General features: G+C 42.1%; 1 protein-coding gene across 3 annotated transcripts in view; it reads right to left on the bottom strand.

Moving 5' to 3' along the window:
- Nucleotides 1-8,052: 8,052 nt before the first annotated feature.
- LOC108701198 (WD repeat-containing protein on Y chromosome) overlaps nt 8,053-11,307 on the bottom strand; it is a 30,301-nt gene continuing 27,046 nt past the window's right edge. For all 3 annotated transcript variants that reach the window (XM_018235500.2, XM_041576921.1, XM_041576920.1), the window contains 4 exons: nt 10,348-10,490; nt 8,744-8,823; nt 8,478-8,621; nt 8,053-8,371 (listed from right to left, as the gene is read on the bottom strand). In XM_018235500.2, coding sequence (XP_018090989.1) covers nt 8,213-8,371; nt 8,478-8,621; nt 8,744-8,823; nt 10,348-10,490 — 526 coding nt within the window. In that variant the 3' untranslated portion in view covers nt 8,053-8,212. The remainder of the gene's footprint in view (nt 8,372-8,477; nt 8,622-8,743; nt 8,824-10,347; nt 10,491-11,307) is intronic.

Raw genomic sequence — 11,307 nt, 5'->3', positions numbered from 1 at the left:
GAGCAGGGGGTGCGAGCGGGCCAGGGCCCGCACCCCCTCAGGGCCCCCCGGCAGCGCCGCAAGCCACTGAAATCCCCAGCAAAATCGGCTGTATGGGGGGGCGGGGCCCGGCTGCGCGTCACGCACCAGGGCCCGCCCCCCTCTAGGAACACTACTGTGTCAGTGACATGTTTATGGGTCAGTCCTTCCTAGGCCCAAAGTGTACTAATGTCAGTGACATGTTTATGGGTCAGTCCTTCCTAGGCCCAAAGTGTACTAATGTCAGTGACATGTTTATGGGTCAGTCCTTCCTAGGCCCAAAGTGTACTAATGTCAGTGACATGTTTATGGGTCAGTCCTTCCTAGGCCCAAAGTGTACTAATGTCAGTGACATGTTTATGGGTCAGTCCCTACTAGGCCCAAAGTGTACTAATGTCAGTGACATGTTTATGGGTCAGTCCTTCCTAGACCCAAAGTGTACTAATGTCAGTGACATGTTTATGGGTCAGTCCTTCCTAGACCCAAAGTGTACTAATGTCAGTGACATGTTTATGGGTCAGTCCTTCCTAGACCCAAAGTGTACTAAAGTCAGTGACATGTTTATGGGTCAGTCCTTCCTAGGCCCAAAGTGTACTAATGTCAGTGACATGTTTATGGGTCAGTCCTTCCTAGACCCAAAGTGTACTAATGTCAGTGACATGTTTATGGGTCAGTCCTTCCTAGGCCCAAAGTGTACTAATGTCAGTGACATGTTTATGGGTCAGTCCTTCCTAGACCCAAAGTGTACTAATGTCAGTGACATGTTTATGGGTCAGTCCTTCCTAGGCCCAAAGTGTTCTAATGTCAGTGACATGTTTATGGGTCAGACCTTCCTAGGCCCAAAGTGTACTAATGTCAGTGACATGTTTATGGGTCAGTCCTTCCTAGACCCAAAGTGTACTAATGTCAGTGACATGTTTATGGGTCAGACCTTCCTAGGCCCAAAGTGTACTAACGTCAGTGACATGTTTATGGGTCAGTCCTTCCTAGACCCAAAGTGTATTAATACCTGTAGTACTAATGTGAATGGGTACTTTCCTGCTAATCCACATAGTAAAATATTGGCAATTTATAAATAGGGCCATTCTCTTCAGACAGGGTTAAACTGTAAATGTGATTTTCTGACAGTTTCAAGAAGGCCAGGCCATAATGGAACTATTTGGGGGATTATGTCATTTCATTCTGAGCTGCCATGTGCAAATAATATCTTCTCTGGTACCCCGTAACTGACACATTGTAATGATTGGACAAACAAGAAGGTGACACATAGCTTTTTAGCCACCTGTTGGGCATTCCCAGCCATATAGCATTATATATAAATATAATGAATATTGGAACATTAAAGGGCGAGACTGTGAATAAGCGGATGGAGCATAAACCCTTCCTCTCTAAGTGCCCCCATGTTAAAAGTGCTCAAGGGGGAAGAATTAAGGTTTAAAACAACAGCAACATTAAATCAATGTGGAACAAAAAGTGATTACTTAAACCAGAAAACAATAGGTAATATTATATCATTTTCAGTTTGTTTCCCATTTTCCCACTGCCAGGGGTTAATGTGTTCTGCTAGACTGAGGTACAAAATAACATAGGTAGGACAATACCATTTGGGTTTGGGATGTGCCATACAAGAGCTATAAAGGTAGAATTACTAGCCATTAAGAACAATTCTAAGAACAAGTACAAGCTAAAATGATCCAGTCTGCGTGGGATAATGTGACCTCATGCAGCAGATAAAGCGTTATTTATAGGGCTTTTTTAGATAGAGCTGAATGAGAGCCCATAGAGGGGGCAGAGGGACAATAGTGTCAGTTCAATAGCTATGCAGGGAGTTGTACAGTCTTGCAGAAGGTTACAATATATATTCTTTAATTTAACTATAAACACTGGGGCCTAAGGGGCACTTCTCATGCTGTGCTTGTTAGGGACACACACAGCGTAATATAGGGAGTGCATTAAAGGGTTAAAATTGATTGGAAGGGCCTGTGTTTATTGCTCCAGCATTCACACCTCTCAGCGAATACCAAGCAGGGACAGACAGATGCAGTGCCCTAGTATGGGGGCCGGCTGCAGAATACTGAGTGCCCAGTGACGGCAACTTGCCAGCTGATGCCTTTAAAACTGAGCAGCTATAGAATGATGCAGGATGGATCAGTAACCAGTCCAATGTCTGCGGAGGGGGGTAACTTCCATTCTGTAGTCCTCAGGCAGCTCAGTGAGTGCTTATTTGCTTACTCCAGGATTACTACAGCTGGGTGATTGTATTTATATACACAGAGTCCTTGCGTTACATACACCCGACTTACATACAACTCGCACTTACAAACAGGGCTTATACAGTAAAATACTATGGTTTGCTTGACTTTTATAAGCTTTTAACTTTAATAAAACACCTGTCCCAATCCCCTATGGTGTGTGTTGTCTACTGAGCACAGAAAGGAAAAAATAAATACTATGTTAAGACAGATATCTGTCTAAATTGCATTTAATAAGTAAATATATATATGTTTCAATTTACATACAAATTCAACTTAAAGGAATAGTTCAGTGTGAAAGTGAAAACTGTGTAAATACATAGGCTGTGCAAAATAAAAAATGTTTCTAATATAGTTAGTTAGCCAAAAATGTAATGTATAAAGGCTGGAGTGAACAGATGTCTATTAAAACAGCCAGAATCCAACTTCCTGCTTTTCAGCTCTATAACTCTGAGTTAGTCAGCGACTTGAAGGGGGGCCACATGGTACATTTCTGTTCAGTGAGTTTGTAATCGATCCTCAGCATTCAGCTCAGATTCAAAAGCAACAGATATGACCCATGTGGATCCCACTCAAGTCTCTGATTGGTTACTGCCTGGTAGCCAGGGTAACCAGTCAGTGTAAACCAAGAGAGCTGAAAAGCAGGAAGTAGAGTCCTGACTGACATGTTATACATCAAGTCACTCCAGCCTTTTTACATTACATTTTTGGCTAACTAACTATATTAGAAACATTTTTTATTTTGCACAGCCTATCTATTTACCCACTTTTTATTTTTACACTGAACAATTCCTTTAAGAACAAACCTACAGACCCTATCTTGTATGTAACCTGCCTGTATCTCTAACCTTGATATGAACTAACAGAAGCTAGAATAAATCTTCTGCTGCCAATGGGGCTTGAACCCAATGAGAACCTCGGATTAAAAGGGATAAGACAACTACAGCACAGTGGTTACTCTCTGTGTGATTCAGTTGGAACCCTTTAAAGGAGAACTAAAGCAGTAAAGAAGTAGGCTAGAAATGTTGCACATTATGTTTTGGGCTTCTGTACCAGCCCAAGGCAACCACAGCCTTTTAGCAGGGAAGATCTGTGTCCCCAAAGAAGCCCCAGTAGCTCCTCATCTTCTTTTCTGCTGATTCACTGCACATGCTCTGTGCTGCTGTCACTTACTGAACTTAGGGACCCACTCACAATATACAGTACACATAGAATATAAATGTCACAATATAAGGCTGATTAATAATTAATACAGATAATTACTACATGGCAGCACAGAAACCAGAATTTAATAATCAGCCATGTAGCATCAGTTTATATTACAGGCCAACGTCATTTTCTGATGGATAATTAGGTGCGACCCCTAAGTTTAGCCAGGGTCGGACTGGGCTGGTGGGCCCCGCCGGCCCAGATCCGTGATTTTCACGCTCCTTCCTGCCTCGGCTGCTGTAAAACGTAGTGCACGTGCGCGCCATCGCAGAAACGTGCGCGATTGGTGGAGAGGCAGCGCGGCAGGGCAGACCCTGAGCTTAGCTTCTCAACAGCTGCTCTGAGCCCACCGAGCATGTAAGTGTCGCAGACACTTTCCAAGATGGTGACCCCCCTGTGACAAGTTTGAAGTCCTGGATCCTAACTGCTATTGAGAAGCTCAAACTTTAGGCTGGAGCAATAAGTTCAGTATGTAAAATATGGCATTTTTAGCCACATAAATTTTTAGGGTTTAGTTCTCCTTTAATCCATAACTAGGTTACAGATATATAGAAACATTGGAGTCACCCTGCTATAGTTCCAGGGGTACCCGGAGCACAAATAAACACTCACCCTAAATCTCCCTTCAGACTGGGCCCCCTTAGTGTTACAGATATATAGAAGCATTGGAGTTACAGTCACCCTAGGGGTCATATTCTAGGGGTACCCTGGGCACAAATAAGCACTAACCCAAAAACACAAATATCTCCATTCAGACTATCCCCCATTCACTAGTTTGGGCCCTCTAGCATCTAGACACACAAGGGGAACAATGGCAATCACAGAAATAACAGCTATTTAATGAAGGGAATGCAGCAGGCTGCATCCCATGCTCCCCAATACAAAGATAGGATCAGGTATAATTGTTGGTTGAATCACTGGTGAATAAATTGAAATGTAGCCGTTGGAATTACTCAGGAAGTTCAGTCTGGCAAATTCTCCATCCTCAGCAGACACAAGGAAATATTTACTTAACCACAGAAAATGCAGAGCTACGTATTTTTAGGTGTTTAGTTGTGCAATAATAAATCACGTGTGCCACATACTAAGGCAAAGCTTTATAGCTGATGCCCGGTTTTAATTTGTTTGCAGAAGGCAGTTCTAGCAGGGCAAGCAGATCCAATATAATTGTGCCACTGAGCATCATAGGTGGGGACAAAAGTTCTAAAAGGATTGAATAAGGATCTGGGTGAATTTGTAAGGATGGCGGGATGAGTAGATGATGTGTTATTAGATGATAAATACCAAGTACAGGTAAGGGATCTGTTATCCGAAAACCCGTTATCCAGAAAGTTTTGAATTATACGATGGCCATCTCTCATATACTCCATTTTATCCAATGAATCCAAATGTTTAAAAATGATTTCGTTTTTCTCAGGAATAATAAAACAGTATAAGATCCAAACCAAGCAAAACAAGCCATTTGGGTTTATTGGTTTATTTAATGTTTATGTGATTTTCTAGTAGATTTAAAGGAATTGTTCAGTGTAAAAATAAAAACTAGGTAAATAGATAGGCTGTGCAAAATAAAAATGTTTCTATTGTAGTTAGTTAGCCAAAAATGTAATGTATAAAGACTGGAGTGACTGGATGTCTAACATAACAGAACATAGCCCAACTTCCTGCTTTTCAGCTCTCTTGGTTTCCACTGACTGGTTACCCTGGTTACCCGGCAGTAACCAATCAGTGACTTGAGGGGGGCACATGGGTCATATCTGTTGCTTTTGAATCTGAGCTGAATGCTGAGGATCAATTACAAACTCACTGAACAGAAATGTACCATGTGGCCCCCCTTCAAGTCACTGACTAACTCAGAGTTATAGAGCTGAAAAGCAGGAAGTGTTCTGGCTATTATGTTACACATCCAGTCACTCCAGTCTTTATACATTACATTTTTGGCTAACTAACTATATTAGAAACATTTTTTAATTTGCACAGCCTAACTATTTACACAGTTTTTATTTTCAAGCTGAACTATTCCTTTAAGGTTTGAAGATCCAAATTAAAGAAACACCCAGGTCCCGAGCATTCTGAATAACAGGTCCCATACCTGTATATATTGTGGAGGCTATGTTCTACTGGCACTTGTAAGTCATTTATACTAGATTTAAAAGGTCAACTTTTTTCAAAAACACAATGACTTGAAGCTATATTTAACACAGAGAGGGTCCCTGAGTACCTGAGTACTTCAAGCCTTATTATCTATATTTGGAACTAGCTGCTTTTGGCAGGTTGGACAGGTCATTGTTACATTAAAGGACATGTAACGCACCCAAAATGTAATCAGTGAACCCAGCCTCTTAAAATCTTTATATCAGCAACAGGAACGCCAAAAAATGAAAGTGTTTTAAAGGAATGACAATATCATGTAGTAGTGTTGCCCTGCATTGGTAAAACTGATCTGTTTGCTTCAGAAACACTACTATAGCATAACTGCCAACTGTACTGTTTTTTCGTGGGACAGTCACGATTTTGACAGCTCAACCCGAAGTCCCGGGACTTTCTCTTTGATCTCCTGCACTGAACAGCCAGAAAAAAAATACAACATTTCTAACTTAATTGGCTTTAGGCAGAGAGCCCAGAACAGATACTTAGATACTTTTGTAACTATTTAAGATAAGCAAAAAAAACTATTGTAACAATTTAAGATAAGCAGGTCTCTTTGGGAAACTGTGATTTGCAGCTTAAAGGGCAATTCACCTTCATTAGCAAAACTGTAATAGTACATAAAACCCCAAAAAAAACTTTCATAACCTGCCAAATTTGGTAAAATGAACATGGTAATTAGTGGGTGTGGTCACAGGAATCGTCGTGGTCAAAACATTTTCACAGAGGCAAAACTTTTTGTCCCTCATTCTATTTAAAAAATGTTGGGAGGTATGCTATAGTTCATATAAACAAGCTGCTGTGTAGCAATGGCAGAAATTGAAAAAAGGCTATGTGGCCCAGGTTAAGTAGTGAATAACAGATAACAATATTATGTTCTACAGAGCTTCTGCCGTGTAACCGGAGCCTTTTCTCCTTTTAATGGCTGCCCCCATTGCTACACAGCAGCTTATTTATATAAACAATAGTAGTGTTTCTGAAGCAAACACAGCAGTTTTACCAGTGCAGGGCAACACTGCATAATATTTGTATTACTTTAAAACACTTTAATTTTTTGATGTTACTGTTGCTTTAAAAGGTTAACAGTAAGGCTGCAGCATCCCCTTGATCACTTATAAATCCTTCTTCTCCTCTAACCCACTCTGCCCCCTCCCTCAGGAATTTACTTTGGCTGTTGGCTAATGAGCATGCTCAGTTCTTCTCAGCTCAGATCACTAAACACACCCTTCAGTCTAACAGCCAATAAAGAGATAGCATTGCTGGTTCCCATAGAAACTCTAGCTGTCTGATCCTATTTTTTTCTCCTAACCACCTCTCCTGAGCTCATCTTAACCATTACAGTGCTCAACCCCAGTATAACTTTTTATCAAAGTATGTTGTTCCTGTGTAAACCTGCATTGCATAAACTTTACAGCATGCATGTCCTGTTTGCAGATGTCCACCAGGTGAAAGCTGCTATTTGTTTTAGGCAAATGTGATGGCACTGGCAAATGGAGGGGGTAAATGCAGTACAAATGATGTAGCTTGGGTGGTGAATATATGCCCAACTTATATACATGGTAGGAAAATGTAGGGTTTACATGTCATTAATAATTTGAGTATTGTGGTGGCGTGGTGGGTTTCATTACGTCTTCCTAATGGGAATGTTATGGTTCATAAATGATCATGAGACATCTTTTGCCTACACTGCTTGATTTTGTAAACCCACTGAGACTTTGGGAATGTCAAATGGATGACAATTCATTGGATCATACCATTTGGCTGGATAATAAGGAGAACTTATAATCTTACTACCATCCTAACTAATGCTATCTTGTCCTGTATTATCTATCTTGTCCTACATTCTCCATATTGCCCTACAGTCTTCATCTTGTTCTCCAGCCTACATCCTGCCTTACATCTTGTCATACTGTCTTTGTCTTGTCCTACAGATTTCATCTTGTCCTACTTTATCCATCTTGTTCTACAGTCTTTATCTTGTCCTACTTAACTGTCTTCTACTGTCTAAAGCAGTGATCCCCAACCAGTAGCTCGCGAGCAACATGTTGCTCTTCAACCACTTGGATGTTGCTCCCAGTGGCCTCAAACCAAGAGCTTATTTTTGAATTATTGACTTAGAGGCAAGTTGTTGTTGCATAAAAACCCCATATTCTGCCAAACAGAGCCTCAAGTAGGTTGACAGTCAACATAGGGGATACCAAATGGCCAATCACAGCCCTTATGCGGCACCCCAAAAACTTTTTTCTTGCTAGCGTTGCTCCCCAACTCATTTAACCGCTGAATGTTGCTCACGGGTTCAAAGGTCCCTGGTCTAAAGGCATCTCTGATATGAGTTTATAGCAGTGATGTGTAGGTTACCCCTTGTATACCATGTTTTGTTTTGTTGCAGTAATAGTGGTACAGCGTTCAAGTCACAAGGAACCCTGGGTAGAGGTTGTTTCTGTTAATCGCATGGTTTTGGTGTATTAGTGATCTTAGCACACAATAAATACCAGTTCTTATTGGAGGTTGATACTAATTGTCACTGTATTGTGTATTGCTATTGCCCCACAGTGGGTTACTCAGCACTGGGTCCATGGGCCCTATGTTTACTCTTGCACCGCATGTGAGCTTTTCCTTCCCTGTGTTTTGAATTCTCCTGGATTCATTCTCTGTTTGATTCCCGAATCCTGTAGGTCACTGGTGGCACAATTGTTGCTTCTCATCCTCATGACCAGGTCTGGTGGCAAGATGATCTCCTGTACAGCCTTAAGCACAAGAAAGAACAACTGTCACAAGTAATGTTCTGTTCAATTTCGAGAAAAAAAGTATTCCTTTGTCTCCCACTTAGGAGGATTAAAGTCAGCTGCTTACAGGAGTGATCAAGGCTTGGAATGGGGAGCAAATTTGCCCAAATCGATTGCACTTATTCACGTCAATGTCTGTCACGAGCTGTCTGCGCTCTTTCTTAGCAGCTGCTTTGCTGGTGCTCTCTTCCTGCACACTTCCCAAGCTAGCCTGTGGGAGACAGACAGAGAACTACATGTAGCTACCACTGGTGTACTAGGAAGAAGACCACATGGTTGTGGTGGACCCCAGGGGACAGGGTTGGCTTGGTAGGAGTTACTGGTTTTACATACCTTAGAGCTTGATCCGGCTGCAGGGTCAGGATGTTCTTGACTCAGTATCTCAGGAGGATCTTCAGGGGTGGGTGTTAAAGCTGTGGGATAACATTGGATGAATGGAGAGGCAGGGCTCTGGGAGACATGTACAGTACACATATTGGATATTCCTGCCCTGGGCATAACAGTGCACCCAATATTCGTATACTGAGATCCTCCTGCTTATGTGTAGTGCTCCTCTCTAATATCAAGCAGAAGATAGCAATGCTTTCAGAACTTTACAAACATTTGTAAGGCGAGTATTTCCTTTAAAGGGGAACTATCTAAACAAACTAACTAAATGGGAAGACAGGGAGGTTCTGTGATGTACAGTTTAGGTGAAATCTCAGCTGCATGGAGGAGATACTGCGCCCAACTCATTACCCATGACATCTAGAGCTTGAGAGACAGCAGCGTTATATACCATTAGTGCGCCCACAAAACCACTTCCTCCCCACGGCAAGCAGCATTTGGGTGTTGGCACTGCCAGTCTCAGGGTAGAATGGGGTCATTGAAGTTTAGTGGCTTGGCATAAATACATCCTGGGCGAGTGTACACTTATTGTTTGGATATGTTTGAGCACAGGGAGCATGCCAGGGGAAATAACTTAATGCTTGTCCAGCTGGTCACAATGAGGGGGCTATTCCTGCTCTTTTTAACGTATTTTGGGTAAAACTGCCATACTAGTTTGCTGGGCAGCAGCACATCCTATTCACAAGCAGCAATGGAACATAGCCCCTTCCTAAGGTTACCATACTGACAACATATTAATGTTGAACATATATATGTATATGTATATACACATACAGTATACTTATATACTGTATGCATATGAAAATGCTCCCCTCATTTAGCACCCAGTAAATGAATGCTAATTTGTTACCACCCACCAGAGACCAATATTGCTAACCTTTACTCCAGGCTAAAGCACCTATTTAAAAAAGAAGAGTCCAGGGTTGCTGTAGGATGGGAAAATTGCAATTTTTCATGTGCCCCCCAGGTGCACCTTAAAGCGGATTTATAATTTTAATTACCTTTAAAGAAACAGATCAGTTGGGCATGTGACTATTCACCGGACTTGCCAGGCTGGAAGAATTGGTCTGAATTAAGTCTAGAATGGGTTTAAGGTGGCCATAGACGTAACAATTACGATCTTTCTTGGAAAAGATCTTTCTCGTTTCAATACACACATGTAGAGCTGAATCGTCAGATAAAGACTTAGATATACATATAGAAACAATAGAATTCTACCTGTATCTGACAATTCAGCACTAACAATGGCCGATGTTCAGGTGCCTTCAAAAGAGCCTGATCAAAATTTTCCGTCCAGCCCGATCTTTCCCCACCATACACACACGAATATTGTACGAATTTTTTTTTGTACGATATTATCTGTGCATCTATGGCCACCTTTAATGGTGGCTAATCACTACCTGCTAAGGGTCACTGTACCAGAAAGGCACCAGAATCCCCTCTGATGTTACTGGTAAGACTTTGCATATTGAAGTACAGTGCATGATGGATGGGAATGTCATTTGTTAGGCCTCCCATAATACTTGAAGTGTCAGCTCCTTTGGACTCACCTTTATCCTCTCTATTCACCTCCTGTATTTCATTTATTACAGGCTGGATCTCCTCTCTCTGGGGTGCTGAGTGTTCTAGTTTGTCTACTCCCTGGGGGCTGTTTTCTTCACTTCCCTCCATGTGTTTGCCAGAATCCTCCAACCTGCAGAAATATCACAGTTTCAAGTAATAAGCTCTGCTGCTCTATAAGGCACTTTATTCCTGTATTTGCAATGGTCATGCCCAGGAGACTGAGAGATACATGATCCTTCTGGGTTGATACTGGGGACTATAGAATAATTTGGAGATTTCTATGGATCCTGCTGCAGTTTCTTTAAAATATCACTTTCTCCAGCAGTCTCCCCTCTGCCAACAGTCTGCCTTAAGTGCTTTCTCCTGTCCCAATATGCTCTCCTCCTCCAATTCTCTCTCCTGTCCCTATACTCTCCTCTCCTCCAGTATACTCCCTGTCCAACATTCTCTCCTCCTACAGTACTCTTATCTTCTCAAATGCACTCTCCTGCTCCAACACTCTCTCCTGTTCCAAAAATTTCTCCTGTTCCAACGCTCTCTCCTGTTCCAACACTCTCTCCTGTTCCAACACTCTCTCCTGTTACAACACTCTCTCTCTTGTTCCAACACTCTCTCCTGCTCCAACACTCTCTCCTGTTCCAAAAATTTCTCCTGTTCCAATGCTCTCTCCTGTTCCAACACTCTCTCCTGTTCCAACACTCTCTCTTGTTCCAACACTCTCTCCTGTTCCAACACTCTCTCTTGTTCCAACACTCTCTCCTGTTCCAACACTCTCTCCTGTTCCAAAAATGTCTCCTGTTCCAACCCTCTCTTCTGTTCCAACACTTTCTCCTGTTCCAACGCTCTCCTCCTCCAGCACCTTCTCCTGTCCAAATACTTTCTCCTCCTCCAGCACTCTCCCCTGCCTCATCACTTTCTCATCTCCCAGCATTCCCTCCTGTCCCAAT

This window comes from Xenopus laevis, chromosome 9_10L, assembly GCF_017654675.1.
Source record: "Xenopus laevis strain J_2021 chromosome 9_10L, Xenopus_laevis_v10.1, whole genome shotgun sequence".
NCBI classification, from domain to species: Eukaryota; Metazoa; Chordata; class Amphibia; order Anura; family Pipidae; genus Xenopus; species Xenopus laevis.
Note: the sequence above shows the minus strand (reverse complement) of the source record. Positions and strands in the feature narration are given on the sequence as shown.